The sequence below is a fragment of the Aphis gossypii genome, chromosome 1, assembly GCF_020184175.1.
Source record: "Aphis gossypii isolate Hap1 chromosome 1, ASM2018417v2, whole genome shotgun sequence".
Lineage (NCBI taxonomy): Eukaryota > Metazoa > Arthropoda > Insecta > Hemiptera > Aphididae > Aphis > Aphis gossypii.
In genome coordinates, this window is record NC_065530.1 from 84,359,918 (window position 1) to 84,380,235 (window position 20,318).

At 29.6% G+C, this 20,318-nt stretch overlaps 1 protein-coding gene across 1 annotated transcript in view; it reads left to right on the plus strand.

Moving 5' to 3' along the window:
- Window positions 1-427: 427 nt before the first annotated feature.
- LOC114124850 (ATP-binding cassette sub-family D member) overlaps window positions 428-20,318 on the plus strand; it is a 48,049-nt gene continuing 28,158 nt past the window's right edge. The window contains exon 1 of the mRNA XM_027988319.2: window positions 428-1,463. Within this exon, the coding sequence (XP_027844120.2) occupies window positions 856-1,463 (608 nt within the window). The 5' untranslated portion in view covers window positions 428-855. The remainder of the gene's footprint in view (window positions 1,464-20,318) is intronic.

Below are 20,318 nucleotides of genomic sequence, written 5' to 3' on the forward strand. Positions count from 1 at the left end.
TTATTATTTTATAAATGTAAAAAAAAAATAACGTACCAACAATAATATTGCAACGAACGAGACGTCGAGAGAAGAGTCGCCGCCGCCGCCGCTCTACTACCTATGGTAAAAAACGAGTTGACCGACTCTTCACACAGCGTCGGGTCGGTGGGGGTGATGGGTGAGGCGGCAGCCGCGTTCGGTGATTTCAAGGAAGTGGTGTGGATACGCGGCGTGGTGTTGTGTGATGCGCGGGTGAGGAAGGCCCGTGGAAAACGGACGTTGGCGCGCGCGTACTAAGAGTATCGGGCGCGCATCGGTCGCCACCGCCACCCTCCGCCGCGCCGTGCACGGTGCAAAAGGCGGCGCGGCAAGTGGGTAGCGCGCGCGAGACGCACACGCACATACGCGGACGGGTACGCGCCGAATCGTTCAGTAGCAACGTCGACTCCGGCGCGCAGTCTGGTCGGTTGCGCGTTTGCCGTTTATTTTTTTTCGCACGTATTGTCGCGCGTTCGTCGTATCGTTGTGTTATCAGTCGTTTAATATAATATTACACTATTTTTCGATAGTCGTTATCAGTGATATCATTACCGAACGAACAGACAGAGGACTGATCCGGCCCGGTCGGCCGTTGACGTTATCGCATACATCTTTATAACACGCTCGAAACTATATTATTGTCAGTCGTATCGGCGCGCACAGATGACTACTATTGCCACGCACGAGTCGTCGATACCCTTTTGACACAATAACAGAACGTCGTGAAAGAAGACCACTGTCGTGCGAGTATCTACACATACTCATCACTTTGTCAACTAGACGCGACAACTGTCGCCCGGCTAAGTTACCACCACCGCCGTGACCATAATCATCATGCCCGCCGTAATATCAAAATACCTGGACGGACGAATCATCCGACGGGACAACGTAAGCAAAGGAGTGCTGGCAGCGGCCGTGCTGCTGTACGGCTGTAAGATTGGTTACCCCATCGTGTTGAAGGTGTGCGGTGGCAATGGCGGCGCCGACGGTGGTAAGGACGAGAAAGGACCCGATGGCGGATCGCGGCGACCGTCGGGCGAGTCCAACGACAACAACAACACAAAGGGGTCAACGGCGATCACCTCCGTGGCCGTAATCGGCGGTGGAAAGAGATCGGCGACCGGAAAGAGAACGAGAGCCGCCGGACCGGGCATCAACCGCGAGTTCCTGGTCCAGCTTAAGAAACTGCTCCGGCTCATGGTGCCCGGCCTTTGGACGCCCGAGGTGGGCTTGCTGTCCATGCACACGATAGCCCTGATATGCCGCACGTTCATGTCCATATTCGTGGCCACCATGGAAGGCAGAATGGTCAAATTCATCGTCCGCCGGGACGTACCCAACTTTGGGTGGATGCTGTTTAAGTGGCTGTTGTGTGCCTTACCCGCCACGTTCCTCAACTCCATGATCCGGTATTTGGAATGCAAACTCGCTCTGGCTTTCAGGTTAGTCGTACAAAATTACTATACCTAAAATTATATCCCGATTCCGGCCCTTTATAGATTGTGCGTATACTCATTACTCGGAAATACGCCTAGCGGAAAGGGTTCCGATCTTCCCTTATAGCAGGTTACACCGCAAGGGTTGCTATCGTCCGAAGATATATTACGGGAGGAACATGATATTCGAGGAATTAATTTTTTATATATTTTAACACAAATATCTGTTGAAAAATAACTCTCACTCGAACCTATTCGAAATATTAAGATAGATTTTAAAAATTACGTCTATACACCTGTTGCGGTATTAAGGGGGCTGAAGCATACCATGTCTTAAGGAATAGTGTTTAGGCATTTCGTACTACATGTACACTTTAACTATGTAAATGTGTGAGAAGTAAATGAACATTAGTGTTCAGCATTAAAATTTTAATAGTTAAAAAAAAACTATACATTTCCTTTATTTTAAGACTTTTCAATATTTGTGTTCAATTTTTCAAGTATCAAAAATCACTTCGATCGAAACTGAGGAGACTAGAATCCAAATTAAAATCTGTTTTTTAAATTAAAATCTATCAAACATAAGCTTTTATACTTTTGTTGGCATTTTGATTGTTTAAGTTGTTTTACATGTTTGTTTTCTTAACGGAATTTTATTGTTGTACGAACAGAGTCCCAAAAACCCTTTTAGGTATACCTACGAGTAGAACGAATTAAGTTCCGAATTTCCTTTGGTACCTCTACTAATAGAGTAACTTAAAATTTAGAATACAATATTAAATTAGTTCATATATATTTCAATACTAACTGAATACTTTACACTTTGAAAAAACATTTTCCTAATCACTTTTACCTAAATTTTTACAAGTAATTGAAAACTATTTGTAAGAAAAATATCTTTGGATATAGTTTTAAAAATTGATTTTTTTTTTATCTTTTTTCAAGAAATAATTGATAATATATTATATCATTAAAATATTTAAAATAATAAATAAATTGTATGTCTTATATTGGTGAAAACTTCAGTGATAAACTTTTCATGTACCTACCTCTTTATAATCTTAATATATTACGTTTTGTTTGTAATAGTTCGTTTGTTTTTCTAACTTTTTTTTCTTGGATTTGATAGTTTAATTTATTTTTGTTAGTTTCGGTTAATGAACTAATCAAGTGTTGAACAGTATTGATATTTCTATATAAACTTGCAAAATTTTAAAAATGAACAATATAACATATTCGTATATAGGTACAAAATAATAAAAATCTTCGGACTAAATTGATATATTTTTCTTTTATATTGGAATTTCATTAGCTTATTATTTTTTTCCTCGTTCAAGTATGGGACTCAATTAGTAAGCACCGAACGTATCATAATATTATTTTACAGTTTATCCAGTTATCCTCGATGATATACCTAATATAATGATGACCGCCGACCGGATATGCTTTAGAAAATAACAAAAAAAAAAAAAACCATTATATTTATGCAAAAATGATGTTCTATGCATGATTTTTTCTCATTTTAGTCCGTTTGTTTTTGTTATACCTACATATGGTTTCAATATAACGAAAGAACTGTGCTATATTGTGTTGTTTAGTTTGACGATTATGAAAATAAAGAGCGCGTGACTTGGATTATAATTATGGCGTATGCGATATTCTGATTAGATAGTGCAGATGTATAGAAGTTACATCTTAAAAGTTATAGACGGAAACCAGTGTACTGGTAATAACGTTTTATTTTATAAAGTAAAAACAAATAGAGTTGAAAAATTAATTTTACAGTGATTTTTATAAAAATACGAACGATTATATGTACATAATGTATATTACAACACATACATATTCTCATTTCTCAGTATTGCTTAAAATTTAACAAGGCTTATTTTATCGTTTTCTATATAAAAAAAATGACTTATTATTATTGTAGAAAGTACGACCACTCGCATGCATCTAGTCATTTTAAATTCCGAGGCGAGGAAGACATTTTAATCTATAAGATTCAGTAATAATATATATTTATTTTTATGGGTTAATATATAGTTTTTGAACGTCATATACCTTATAAGCTTTAGCTGTTACTTATAGCTTATTCAATCAGTTCATATGATTCATAAAAACTAATCTTTTAAACACGATTTAAATAATTTATTAAATATAAAAACATATTGCTGAAATGTCCATAATCCATGTATAACATGTTATTACCTTATTTTCATTATTTGTTTTTCGTAAAATGATGATTGTGTAATATGTTTAATGTTAATGTATGTCTTCTATATGTCAATATATCACGCAGTATTAAAAATATACATTGTAGATGTTTGGATATGGCAAAAGTATTGAGCAATGTAATTTGATAGCTAAGTTGCTTATTAAAAAAATAGTCTACGTTTACTATTTTATTGACTAGGTTTTGGAATTTATTTCGATCGGATTATGTTCACTATATTTTATTGCGGATTTTATTGCTATTGCAGATAAAATCAGAGCGTTAAAATAATAATTGGCATTAATGAAAAAAAAATCGTACTAATATTGTTAACAAATTAGCTTTAAAAAATGCACTCATGTTATTGTTGGTTTTCATTATATAATCATAATATTATGTAATATAGATTGTATGTTATGTATTCTAAGAAGTCAATAATATATATACCATTCATGGTGATACCCTCATGTAAATTATACTGCATTATGTATTTGGTTTAAGACTTCTAATCAAGTTAATTATTTAATATTATAATATATTATTATGTATATATTTATTAGAAAATAAACTTGCTAAGTACCCAATGCTCATCATCTACACAACAAAATATCTATTTTCTTTTTTTTTTTTTAGAATTTTCAGTAAATCAAAAAATAATATCAATTTTTTAGTTTATTAAATAACTACTTTTGAAAAAACATTTTTTGTTGAATTTTTTTATTCTTATTAATTGTTTAAGGCGTTTAAGCTTATCACTTTTTAAAACGACAGCACATTATATCTTTAATTTCAAATTCCTAAGATGAATATATTTTTTTATAATTTTGATATATTAATTTACAATTCTGAACCAATTCAGTTAATAAGTATATTATTAACTAAAGTAGTAACTCATTGATTGTGGGGTACCTCTATGTGACTATGTCACATCACTACGATCATATAAACTTTAAATTAAAATAACGTACTAATAAGTATACCACTTGAAATTTATTATAACTATTGGGTTTGATATTTGATTTTAAAATTACGTTGCATACGTTAACCAATAAAATGGCAATTTACAGCGATATTATAATTACTCTGAAGTCTGAATGTATTACATATCCGTCGCTTATTTTCAGTAAATATACTAAGTTAGTTTAAGTGTTAACTAAACTACACCACATCATAATATGATATTATAAGCTATTTGTTAATGCAATAACTAAATGTATGGGTAGTATAGATACAAAATGAATTATTGTCGTAAATAATCATTTATACAATCTGTGAAAAGTATCAATGAAAGTTTTATTTGCCGAAATTATAAATCTACATCATTTATTGAACTACAAATATAAACAATAACAGAATACATATTTTTACTAATATACGTAATATACCTGAGAGTAGAAAAATCGACTACCGGCACTATGCATACGTTCCCTACTCGATACGTGACGTAACTTACACAAGGTAATAAACGAAGAATAATATTTTAGGCTCTAGTATAACATTATTATTGTATATTAGTTATTGCTAATTATATAGTTGTAAATAAATCTTCCGTCTTTAAATTACTTCCTCAGTCGCTATTGGAGTGAGAGGGCCGTCTTTCTTTTTATCGATTCGAATTTCTCATTTAAACATACATATATCATAATATCATCTGATTGATTGATCAGAGCGCTTTCTTCGATTCGTTATGGCACTATATGGTTATATATACTAGATAAAAAATGTCTTTTAAAGGTTAAACTATAATATCTTAGGATTATAAATTATGTTTTTGCAGTATTTTTATCGGATAAATGAATAAACTAGATATCAAGTATCTATGATTAAATTAAAATTGTATGTTTTAAAAAATATATATTATGTAACATATAAAAAAAGAAACATTTTTTATTTACAAAGTTATAGGCAAGTTCAAAACACTTTATTTTAAATAGTTTTTTATTTAGGACATTGGCTACAGAAACTGAATAATAAGCTTAATAAATAAAGTAAATAATAACATGAAAAATAAGTATGAAGCGACCTTTAAGTGGGGAACTTCGTCATAGTGTAGTTTTACGTACTAAATGAATATCCTATATAGATCGTACCATTGATTCTGTATAATAAGTGATCGTACTATGTGTTTAATCATCTAAAATTCTAGAATCTAGATTGTCTCATGTAAATACCAAATTTTTATTATATTTATTTTAGGATCACCTATAGGATTACATAATAAGTACAACGAAAGAGTTTGAGGGGTATGATTTATTTATAATTTTTGGATTTGATCAATTTAAAAATAACAGTAGATACTTATACAAAATGGTGAATGGGGGATAAATTATAGATATAAACCCATCTTAAAATGTATTAAATATGTTATCTGAATTAGCTATAAAGAAGCATTAAGACTCACGTGAGTTGGTAATGATTAATGACAAATGAACAATGATAAACGGCTTTCTTCTCATTCTATACAATTAGGAGTATATAGGATCGATTGCTTTTGGTGTGAGTGTGTGACATCATATTAAGATTGACAATCACTGAGGAATTAGCATTTTTTTTGTAGATTTAAAAGCAAATCAATTTTTGATACTGACTAATTTTATATGTTATATACGCGTACTATTTATTTTGATAAAATGCTTAAAATAAATTTTATTGAATTATTATACTTCATTATATGGGCGCGTGCAATCGACTTAAAATACAGATAGACGGTAGTTAAATTTGTTTACATATATTCAATTCACTCCTGGAGGCAGTTCATGTTTTTAAAAATATATTAACTTACTATGAATTTTCAAAAGAAAAATCATTTTAGATATATAATTAAATCATAATAATTATATAACTACGAACAAAAAAATAGTGTCATTCAATTATATTATACACACGCACAAAGTGTAAGCTATAATAGCTACTCGTTAGTCACGTAATATTTATTGGTATAGGCACCTAGCTATACTGCTATTATATTGTAGCAAATATATAGATTATTATTTGCTAAAATACAAAACTAAGAAAGAATAGATTGAGATGAACCATTTAATTGATTTAACTGGTCATGATGTTATGAGGAGAGGTGATTCAGAGCCAGTGAGAGTGTCTATGGAAATATATATACTCAAGACCACGCAAAAAAATACAAACCCGATTCTCTCTATACTTGTTTACTTTCTTCCAGTCAGAACTCTTTTTACATAATAATCTTATGATCAGGACCGAACTATGAAGTTTTGTAATTTTGTTTTATATTGTAATATTAACTATTTGAATTTTCCCGTTTAGGTATCACGAAAAATCAAAGACCACATTATTTTAAATATAATATATCATACATATTTATATAATAGAGTAGGTTTATACCTGTGTATTTTTATCATTATTGAATGTCAACAAAACTTACGTGAAATCAGACAAAGTCTTGAACCTTTGCTCAATCCCATTAAAAGCTGTTTTGTAAGTATTTGTGTATATACATAAGCACAATACATACATACACACACACACACACACACACACACATATATATATATATATATGCCCTTGACATCTATTGATTGTCACCTTCTCTGTATAATATACTTCCTCGTATTTTTCCCCCCAAATAAATTCACATAAAATTATGTATTTAATAATAATATTATAATATACCACGTATGACATTTTATATGCACTGACACAATTATTGACAAGTTTTCCTCAGAATTATAAAAAAAAACAAATTTTTATCTAACGAAATAAAACTTTGTCTATGATTACAAGCTACGTAGTACGTTTAGTATAAATTAAAATAATTGTTAATTATAGGTACTAACATATATGTATATGCGTCTGTAATTAATTGTATACTAATCAAATATTTTAAAAGGTTATATTATATTATTAATCAAAATAATAATAATAATTTATAATACTAATCGTGATAAATAGTAATGTATAAACAATGTTTTGAAATGATGCATCACCATGACCTCATCTGACTTGATGTGATCAATAACACGAGTAGAGGAATGATAGTCCTTATTGTTTTATTCTTATTTCTTTTGTCTTTAAAACGACGTACACGCGTGTTTTGTTTGTGTTTTTTTAATAAGATGGGTTATTGAGTATTTCTGGGAATAACGTCAATGGAATTTATTATACAATTCGAAACTTTACGGAAAATTATTATAGTTATATCGCTCCTTTATAGGTACAAAGATGTATAAACTGTATTGTATTATACATTTTTTTATATCATACTTATTTGACTATTGTGGTGACCTTAGATTTTAGTAGATTTTTAATAATGATAACCGCACACAAAAATAAACCGATAAATATGGCTATACATTACATATTATACAACACCATACATGGTATAATATAAATCGTATTATACAAGTTTGATATTATGTACACAATGACCGTATATATTGTCTTAAAAAATTTGATTTTCACCGCAACCTCAAAAGTTTGAGATGTAATATGATCGTATGATGTTTTAGTTATTTTTTCATTAACCGTTTAATTTGTTTTTTTTTTTTTTGTAAATAATATACCAATCTGCGTGTGTAACAAAACAAATTAATTTGCATCAACAATTTAGATATTTTAGTAGCCATATTTTTTTTATGCACAATAATGTAATTTAATAAACTTATTTTATACTTTGTGTTCGATGCTATATTACCAGCTATAAGTGATTGAATCTGGCGATGAAAATTTCAAATTTCCATCACACAATATTCGACTTAATATTATGCCTATCGAATATATACGTATCATGTATGTTTATATTAGTTCTAAATTATTTTAATTATTTAATTATTAATTTGTTTAGTTTTGTTCATGTATTGTTTTTTATACTATTGATTTATTACGATTATGAGGTATACATTGTTATTGTAAAGTAACAGTTGATGATGAAATATATAACATTTTAAAATTATGAATCCAAGCATTTTGTTGGAATATTATTTAATCATTTATTTTTATGTGCCAATTAATTTCAACGTTCTTTTTAATATGTGGTAATAAATTATAATAGACCTGAATAGTCAATGGAAATGTCAATGACTTGCCACCTATGTGAATCCAGTAGACTGTATAAATATGATTAGTAATATATTAATTTTATGCTTGGCTAATATAAGAACAACATAATAAGCTACCTATTGTAAAAAAACTATTATTATTTTTAACATTATACCTATTACCATTGAGTATAGATAGTATATATATATACTCAATGCTATTACGTTTGAGAATACATAATTTTAATTAGTTCGCAATTTATTTTCCTTTTCACTTATCCAGCTGGATAAATTCATTATAGATATATTTTTTTTAAGTATTTTCTAATTTTATATATAATAATGTATACAAACTATCTGTCAATACTGTTCAATATGCTTTTTAATTTTAGTTGCACATTATAATATATTTAAATTTCCAAGCTATTTACATTAAAGTATATTGATAAAATATACTGAGTAAAATATGTTTTTCGAACAATATCATAATATTTGTTAACATCAATAAATAAAATTAAAACATAAAGAATCATTAATTTTTATAATATTAACTAGTAAATACGTTTTGATGTTCAATAGTTTAGGAACCTATGTTACCTATGTATATTTATAATGTATGCTAATACGGAATAATTCACATTAATTAAAAGTGAAATAACCACTCATGTTTTCAATTATGTTTTGCGTGTTAAATTTAAATCTTACTAATCTCATTATTATCTGATAAGTGTTAATGTATTATGTTCATTATTGTATATGAGTATATGTATTATGTAAGGTATAATTGCTTGATAACAACTAATTAAAATTGGTGGACTTATTTACAGATTAACGGTTTATTTCTAAAATAGAAATTATTGACATTTAAAACATTTTATTTTAATATGTAAATTGCTCCGAAAGACGTGTATTATTTTAGTTAAAATTATAAAAAGAAAACTTTGATGGTACAATGTATTTGATTAATTACATTTATCTACCAATTAATTAAATTGTATACAAAAAAATGAAGTACAAATCCACGTAGAGTTATAGCTTGTATGGTATAAGCATATAAAAAAAAATAACGTAACGGTTAATACTTAATAATTAAGGAATTATTATAAGCCGCAGTTCACTAAATACGAGAAGCAAATAATGTGGAATATAATAAAATTTATTATATCTTGTAAAAATAATAATAATAGTATAAAATATTAACAATAGTTCGATGATGTATTGATGTAGAATTACTTTATAAAAATGTCGCAAAAAGTTTCAAGGGAAATTAATAATATAACTTTTTTTATTTACGTTCATAGATACGCACTAAGCATATCGAATAGATTATTTATGATAGAAAACGTTTGGATTTGTTAATGCGATAATTCGATAGAATTTTAATGGTTTTAAAACACGCAATTTTAAAGGGCATAGGTTATCTCGATACTAGATACTATATTACATTATGAGATAGGTACTTGCTGAAATGTCCACTGCAGCAAAACTTCAACCATTGACGATAAACATAATATTTAGCTCGCGCGTCTATCATTCTCATAATCGCTTCATCATCATCATCAGACGTGCCTATGTACGTGTAAAAATATCATTGCGTTATGACGATTAATTATAGCACCATCTGTGTGCTTGAATAGCTCGTGAAAAAAAACGACCATAAATCTCACCATTAGCTTAGGTTATTCACAAAGGATTTAAACGCTACCTAATCGGAGATTTTTTTATTAGGAAGTATTCAATCCATTGACAATATACATATTACTATTACTCGTAGCCCGTAACGAGCCCAACAAATACGGCCTAATAGTGATGCTTATTACACCACTCCGAGCGCCAACTGTGGTTACGAGATGGGAGTATGTTTCTTTTTTCATTTCATTTTTTTCTTTTTATAATGAATGGTGAAAGGAAATCTTTGTACTTTCGAATTGGAAACTATGACAAAGTTAAACGCGTGTTATCATCATCGACTGCGTTTTGCGGTAATATAGAATTTGTTTTCTTCAAAACATAAAGATTTTACATAGGTATTTGCATACGTACAGAACTCGTTGAATTTTAACTAAAGATGTGCTAATTAAAAACGATTTAACCAAAGATGATATTTTACTTACATTATATTTTACAAACCAAATAAGAGGTACGATTTGTTTTCGATGGTTATTGTGTTACAGAACGCTTACTGTATACCAGCATATAGATATAGTGAGGAATCAAGCTTAGGTAACAACATTTTGGGCAGCGTATCTGACTTAAATCGGATTATTTTGTGTTTATATAATACAATATTATACATATGAGTGTCTTATTAAAGTAGCTTAAAAATTTAAATATATACTTACATTAAATTGAATGTTGTGTGAACTAAATAATTCTAAGATTTGATCTCGACAATATAATAACTGTAGTTTAAATTTAAAAATATTTATTACACTATAATATATAGGCTAGGTAAAAGTTATAGAATGAAGTATGTAAACAGGTTATTATGAAACTATATTTAAAGCAGGCGTATATGATACAATAATAAAACAAGATGGCATACCATATGGTATTTAAAACTCATTATTATGTAAAATTGAAAAATTATTGTGGAATACGTTAGTTAATATAGTTATTATACTGAACTACTTTTCCTTCCCTTGTTAAATCACCACACGTAAATGAACTATACTGGACTACTAGCGAAATTAAGACAACACCAATTAATACAAATTATAAATGAAATTTCCGAAGTATAAAAATAATTATTTCAATAAGTGCTATCATGGAATTTCAAAAACAGATATCAAGTTATAAAAATATTATAATTATACGAGACCGAGAAAAATGAGCAAATTATTATTAATAATATAGTTATATATTATTTTATGTTGTCATATTTTAAATTGAATAAGTACCTATACGAAATAATCAATAACTTTTATGATAGAAAATTTAATATTTAGTTGACAAAAATGACAAATAGAAAAACGAATAACGTTATTTTAAATAAAATGATAAAATAAATATTTCAAACGAAATTTCATAAGATTTATCACGTAAAAAAGCACAATAAATTATTTAAGTTATTTAAATATTTAGTTAGAATTTAAATATGTTCGTGCTTTCTACTATTTACAAAAAACATTTGATCACACGAGACGAATGTATTTAAAGTACCTTATAATATCTATAAATGTGTTATTTGGAATATGTATTATGATATTATTAAAATATATTCAAATAAGTAAAAATATTTTAACGTTCTAAGATTGGTACTTTTATTATTACGATATTTAATTTATATTGCTTCTATTATAACATTTTATATATTTTTTTTAAATGATTATAATTAATTTTTACTATCAATATAAAATATTATGTAATATACAATATGGTTAGTTTATTTTGTAGTAATAAATTGGATATTTAATAATAAAATATTAAATTAGTTTTTAAATATTATTTGTAAACTCTTTCAGTTTCATCAGAACTTTTATCTTGGATCACTTTTTAATAAATTTAGATACATACATTTTTAATTGAAATGGTTGTAAATTAAATTTTAAAAGAATTTTTTATTTAATTTGGTAAATATTTAAAATTGAAGATATTAGTTTGCAATAATGCAAAACCAAAAAATATGTTTTTAATTATTCCGGATAAACGTATGCGAATAGAATTAAAAATTGCTTTATATTATTATGTTAGTGTAATAGTGTATGAATTATTCAATAACTTATACATAAACCCCCCCCCCTCAGAATGTATCTAATATTTAATTATTAAAAATCTTTGTTTGTATTAAATGTGCATAAAAAAAAATATGGCGTATGGAAACGAATGATTATCGTTTTAATATTGGATTAATGTTTTGGAACATAATTTGTAAAATATAAAATTATTATCTTAAGTATAAGATTGAATAATCTGTCTTGTTAAATTATGCTCAATTATGGGAGGGGATGGTTTAAAAATTGTAATTCATCTCAAAATATTATAAAGGGGCTGCACCCATAAATCGTATTAATATTTATGGGTTAACGAGTTAAAAATAGCTTAATATCTTTATCACTATTTTTTTATAACACCGATAACAACATATTATCATAACGACCCTTGGTTAATAAATAATTTATGAAAACAACACCGTTAAAAATTGTCAAGGGAATGACCACGACCCCTCGCCACCTCAGCACTGTATTATACCGGCAGGTGGGGTACGTCGATAAAATGTTCATCAATTTTTTTGAACTCAACACGCATATACATTGATTAATGTTTTTATAATAGACTACCTATTATAAAATCAATGGTGTATGGCAATATATGGCAATGTGTATAATCGTAGTGTATGATGGCGGTGGAGGTCGTTGTGGTCGTGGATGAAAAAAACATAAAATTCGGTAAGTATAGGTTTGTATAAAAGATTTTAAGTAAATAATTCACGAATAACGACGACCTTCGCAGACTAATAACAAGAATAAAAACGAATAATACTTATTAATAATAGGACAAAAAGAAAGAGTATTCTCCGTGTATTTTCTGCTCAATACTTATCCTGGTGTACGATTGCAGTGGCTCAGTTTTCACCCACTGTAAGCGACTATCTAATGTATGTACGAGTAATACTCGGTGCTTGAATTGGGGAAAAAAATATAGATGGAAGATACAAGGACGTAGAAACAAAAATACGAGTACCTAAAAATTTAAATGTCTTATTGATTAGAATATAAATAGAAAAGGTTCGCATAAGAATTTTTTTCAACAAAAAGGGACTCCGCAATTAGCCTCTCCCCCAAAATTCAAGCCCTGGACTATTACTATTATTATATAACGGTTATTATTATAATCGGTGTTTCTCGATTTGGTTTTCACGAGACGATATTCTAAGCGCATTATCAATTACGTATTATTATGGACGATCACCACTATACTAGAGCCTAGAGGCACCACTATACTATCCATGTCATACGATTACAATATATATAATATGTATAAGTAGTAGTAAGTGTGATAATCTATGCGTGTAACTTCCGCTCGGAACTTTATACTAGCTGGTATCTGTGTGTTTCATATAGACTCCGTTATCGCGTCGGGCGATGGGTGTTTCATCCCGAAACCTGTCGTTCGACTTACACTCGACTACTCGAGGCGATTTCAGACACGGCGTATAGTATTAACCCGTCGTCCAGTCACGTCTTACATACTGGTGGGATTATGATAAATTGTTTTTGACCTAACATACAGTTTTCGGATCGATTCTTTTTCCGAATCTTAACGGCGGTCGCCGAGTGTCAAGATAAACCCGACGACGGCTGGTTATGTACCGCACGTGCGCTGCAGCGATGATCAAATAATATATTTTATAATTTTACACTTGTGATGGGCGTACGAACTATTTTATATTACGTATGGTCGTAACGTTTTATAATATTATTATGTCGTATTGCGGTACGAAGAATTATACAGATTATTGTCACGGCGCGTTCGCGGAACGGACGCTTTGTGCGCGTCTGAACGCGGTGCGCGCGCGACCTTGAGCGATTTGCAAACAATATTATTGCCATTGTCGCGTTCGCCGGCCGTCGTCGGGCGTCGGTTACCCATAATATTATTTCCGAGCGTCGATTAATTCGTAGTATTTCGTACGTAAATCGTACGTCGCGGGCATCACGCGATTCACTTTGCCACGCGCGTTTAGATACAACAATGCTGTATCGCCGTATAGATGCATAGCCCTATGTGTTATAACACGATACATATTTACCTTCTTAAATGCGTTATGACACTATAATCAGGGCTTATTCTAAGAATGTTTACCTACTACCCAAACACACTGACACGTTTGTTTTATGAAATTTATTTGGATTTAATATCAATCAATCATCGATGTACTAGGTTGGGTTAATAAATTACAAAATTTCAATTATTCAGTAGTAATTCAATCATTAATAAGAAAAATTATGTTTTTGTAAGTTGTTCATATTCATAAAGTAATCTGCTTTTTTGATTTTTCTTAAACCCAATTTGGGTCTTACTGTCCGTTAGAATAATGCTCGACTATAATAAGATCTTTAAGCTCGACCACGACGACGATACTATGACATCACAATAATGTCGATAATCTCGAACGCGCAGTGACACATTTAGGCCGAGTTGGTCGTATCCACACGCGCGTCATATGCCTCGAGGATGAAATCTATTTCTGTTTTGTCTCACAAGCGTTACACGGTTAAAAAAACACGACTTTCGATACCACCGATCGGCCGATACGTGCGCCGCGATGCACATTGCATTTATTTTATTCTCGTGCGTATTGTGTTGCCGTTGACGTGCGAATACGATCGTTAATGTTCAACTATATATACACACCTACGTCATAAATTCGTGGGACGCGTGTACATAGAGCGGACATAAAATTAATATGCACGTGGTTACTACTTAGGCGTATACTCTGTTTTACCGGGTAGCAAATATTATCATCGTTAGACTAATTAATACACACAGCGCATGCTCGTGATACTCTTATGATAGTCCAAACATCATTTGGTTCCACTTAGGTATATATTATGTACATATATGTACCACATATTACACAATATATAATTTTATATATATTCGTACATATGGGCGGATGACAATAGGTATGCAATAATTTAATATTGCAACCGTTTACGCCCTCTCCCACCGTTTGTATTTTCTCGATACACATTATTTTTCATCTAAAATATATTATAATAATATACTAGCTAGTAAGTAGTAGCTAATAGCTATATTGCACATGACGCGATTGTGTGTGGCGGTGGCGCGGGCGTAGTCCGGACAGTCCGGTACGTCATCAAAATTACACAGGACATTCGAACTCGTGTTATTGAATACTGCATAATTTATATAAACCTACTTAGAACGTAACTTTACATCTACAGTTGTCAGTTATCATTAAATAATCTGTATGTACAAAGTGCATTAAATTTTAATCCTGCGGTATTTATACTTATACATTATTATAATTTATATCACATTATGTACACATATGAATATATGATGTACAGACAATACCTATAATACAGTTATACTCCAATTTTTTTTTTATTTTATATTTTGTGTGATTATTTAAAATGTTGACTGTTAATTTAATGTCTTACGAATCGTAGGCGTAATGATTATTTTTAATATAATAGAAATCAAGTTTGATAAATCTTTGTCAAAAGTTCTCTGTGCAATTAGACCACGTTGCTGCTTCGACAGACCAGACTTCTGTAGTTAATAGATTGTATAAATAATACGTCAAATGTTGTTCCATCGCAGTCGCATTTCCGATGCCAATTTATTTTGGCGATAACGCGGACAAAACGTTTCCAACTTCATTTAAGGCACTGCTTTTATGTTTTCGTTTAATTTTCACAACTTAAATTTAAAAATTTAATTTTTAATCACTTTTAGAATTTTTCCAGAATAGCTAAACCGTTAATATTTATTGAGTTCAATTATACGAAAACAAATTTTACGTACTAGTATTTAATATTATATACTATTCAAAAACGCGATGGCGGATTTTAAATAATAATCAACCATGATTTATTAATAAAAATCTTATAAATACTTATACCCATATAAGGTACATTTTATTTGCATATTTTTTTTCAAATTAAAAATTATTATTATATTTCATGTTTAGTTTTGAGGTCACCTAACTTTTTTGTCGCTCAACTCTCATTTTTATCAACATTTTTACTAAAACTCTTCTATGTTATGTATAATGTAACAAAATTCACGTAGTTGTATACAACAATCTTAATTATTTTCATGCACACCTTCATTGTGTATGGACCCGTCGTATATTATTATTATTATTATTATTATAAAATGTCGATTACTATAATATTAAACTATTGTTGTTTATACGCCGTATACGGTAGACGGAAGTGAATTGGCGCAGAAATCGATATTTACTTCGCGTACGTTCCGATCGATATTATTTTCCGTCTCGTATCATAATAATAATAATTATACTACAACTATAATAGCTGTGATCGTAATAATAACATAATATTACGTATACGCTGCACACAGTCACAGGCGATCGACGACTCCGGTCGGACTAAACAAAATAATATTATATTATAATGCTGTAGACGTGTGCGTGTTGCGCGCGATAATATTGCATATGTATAGGTATTATAATATACATAGTACGTACGTTTACCTACGTCATCATATTAATACTGACGGACACGGTCGGCCGAGTCGGGTTGACAGTGAAACAGAATAATAAAATAATTGCCTTCTGCAGCGGTCATTGTTTACTACCTATCACGTCATTCTAATACATTATAATAATACCTACCTATATGTACTTATATTGTGATTCGTCCCGCGCTCATCTCTCGTCAAACTTTTAAAACAAAAAAAGACCTCCACACTCCACCTGTAACAGCGATCATATCACACGCACACCCCGTATAATATAATATATTATTGTTGATGTTCATCGGTCTAAAATATAACCTTTGTTACTTCCGTAGTCGATTAAAATACTCATATGTCATATAATAACATGCATGTAATATTATACTGTACAGAACTTTGCTTTATTTAATGGTCGTACGAGTATAATGCGACAGACTTTATACATTAACCCTGCGAGCCACTTCAAATTGATAAATTCTGGCATAACGTCGTCTATTAATGTACATATATATACATGCTAAGGGTAATTTATACGCAAAATACAGTTACCACGTGAATATGTGGCCACCAGCCTGTTAGTTGCTTTTTTTGTTATTTTTGCAAACAATACTTTTAGGATTTTTAAGATTTCAAAAACGTGCGTAATTATTGTATTATGTACCTATATAGTATAGGTACGTAAACCGATTCATTCAATAGATAATCAATAGAGGCACATGGACATGGGTAACTTATATAAAGCACAATAATTATTCATACATCCTCAATAGGATTAAAAAAGGAGAGGTTATAGTCATAAAATATGTATTTAATAAAAGGCCTATAAATATAAACTAAATACTAATTGCAATTTTAAAAATACTATAAAAATAATATATAATATAGTATAATTAGATACTAAAATATATTATTATTGAACTGTTTTTGTAAACTAACTGTGTATTTAGTTTATTTATTATATATTTTAATTTTAATTTTTTTATAACACAATTTATAAAATAATTATTTTTCACTATTATAGTGCAAATTCTGTATGATTGATGTTGGATTAATTGTTATTTATTCGAGTTAGTGAATTAAGTGATCTTCCGCATTGTAGATATTTTTGCAACTATTTATTGATAACGATAAAAGATGTATCTTTGAAATAAAATTTAAAGGGGTTATGCACTCCTTATATCTCCTCCTAGGTATATGATCTATCTGTAAATAAATTTGTAAAAAGTGGATCGTATATAATAACTAATACTAACTAAACTCAGTTGTCCGCGACTCGTTTTATTGACTCGTACACGTGAAATCTACGGTTACATACCATTATTATAATGCAGTATACAAATCGTGCATAAACCTACATGTTTGTGTACTCATGTGTATTGTTATATTAGTGCATACCTGTGAATACAAATATTAAACATTTTTATTTTTTTCTGCTACTACCGTCTACATTTAAATAGGTGTATGCAGTAAATTTATACCTACTATTTAACAACCGATTACTGAATATCAACGTCTTGTCATTTTTGTGGAAACGACATAGGTATATTTCAATACTTGAGCAATAATTTCACTCGTAATAGGCATATGCAGTAGATATGTAATATCGTACGTGGTGGTAGAAAACTTGGAATGAATCCATGAATCCATCCCTTCACATTTTTTGGTCAACATATGAATACCAACTACGATTTGTATACATATACTATACACTTATTATTTTTAAGAATATCACCCTGCGTCATCTCCCAAAAATTATATTGCTAACATTTTCACAGTTTTACATCAAGTTAAATTTGTGATTATATTTTAATTTTTAGTACAAACAAAAAATAAATGCATCCTTGCAACTTTTTATTTGAAGCTATCTCTTCATTTGCAATAATAAATTGTACGTATATTATGCATATGGTCCACGGCTGTAGCTGCTAATAAGGGATTTAGTAGCTCTCAATCCTAAAAACTAATCAAAAACTGTCATATTATATGAATGCAAATATATTATATGGTATGAAAAATACTTTTATCAAATTCCATCATAATAACTTTTTATTACTTTAAAAGAAAAATTTAGCATATTTGTTTCTACGTACATGATATAGCCGTTTGAGGGTATTATTGGTGTATTACTATGAATTCAGTCTGAATGTTAAAAGGCTAAAAATAATATTCTTAGCATGCGTGATATTAGTAACCTAAGTTAAGACATTTGTCATATACTATGTTAGGTAGAACTAAGGCTGTTAACTACAGAGGGGTTTACTAAGATATTATATATATCTTTGGAAATTCATAAATATATTATACTTATATCATTAAAAAAATAAAAATAAAAACAATACATGTAAATATGTTAGGTATATATCAGATTGTAGTATTATGTTTATAAACTGCTCTTATTTTATAAACAGTATAATATTGTAGGTGCCATATAGTTAGTCCTCTTTTCGAGGAATTATACGGTTCTACGACTATCAAACTAAAATAATCATGTGCAAATATTTTTAATTTTGTATACACTTTATACAAGACCAACAATTCATAGTCTAGTAAAGTAATAATAATTACATAGCCAATTTTGTTCACCGGATACAGCTGCATGGTATACATACACACGAACACTGAGGCTTAAAATAATATGGTAAAATATAATATAATAATATAATGTATTCGGTCAAAAACGGCTGTGGTATATTTGACCTCGAACATACTATGATAAAACATTATTAGAATACGTATGTATTTCATTATAATGCTTCTACGCAAGCGTTGTAATAAATAAAAAAAAGAGCGAAAAAAGAACTGGTTTTTATAAACTGTGAATCCGCAGAGCTTACTTTTTAACTTAACGTGACTACAACACGTATATATATAATATAATAGCAGATAATCACAGACCAAATGTTAACTCATCAAGTAAGAACTGCTTCTTTTAAAAATAAAATGACTTAGTTAAAATTAACTCCACTTATTTTTTTAAATTATATTTACTTTAATTGTTTCAATTTAATTTTTATGTTTATAAAGGGGAAGGGGACCGAGCCATGGTATTTTTTATACAAAATCTGTACTATGACAAATAATACGGAAGTAATTCTACAATCCACCTTTGATGAAAAAACGTTATTTTATTTAATTACTTATTTAATGTGTTTTATACTTTTATTATACACAGTGTAGTATATAGGTACCTACTATTATTAAAACTTAGATCGGCCGACAGACCAACTGTAATTCGCATAATATAATATATTATATTATGCAATATTATAATTATAGGTACATCGTATTTTATATGTTAAATTTGAAAAAAAAGTTTGATATGAAGGGGTAATGATGAAAATCAATTGTATAATCCAGGATTTTTTGTGGAGGATTATATCGCCCAAAACTCTCCAAAAAAATATGCCTCATGCTTACATTCCAATTATAATATTTTCTTCGGTAAAAAGCTTTACATATCATTTG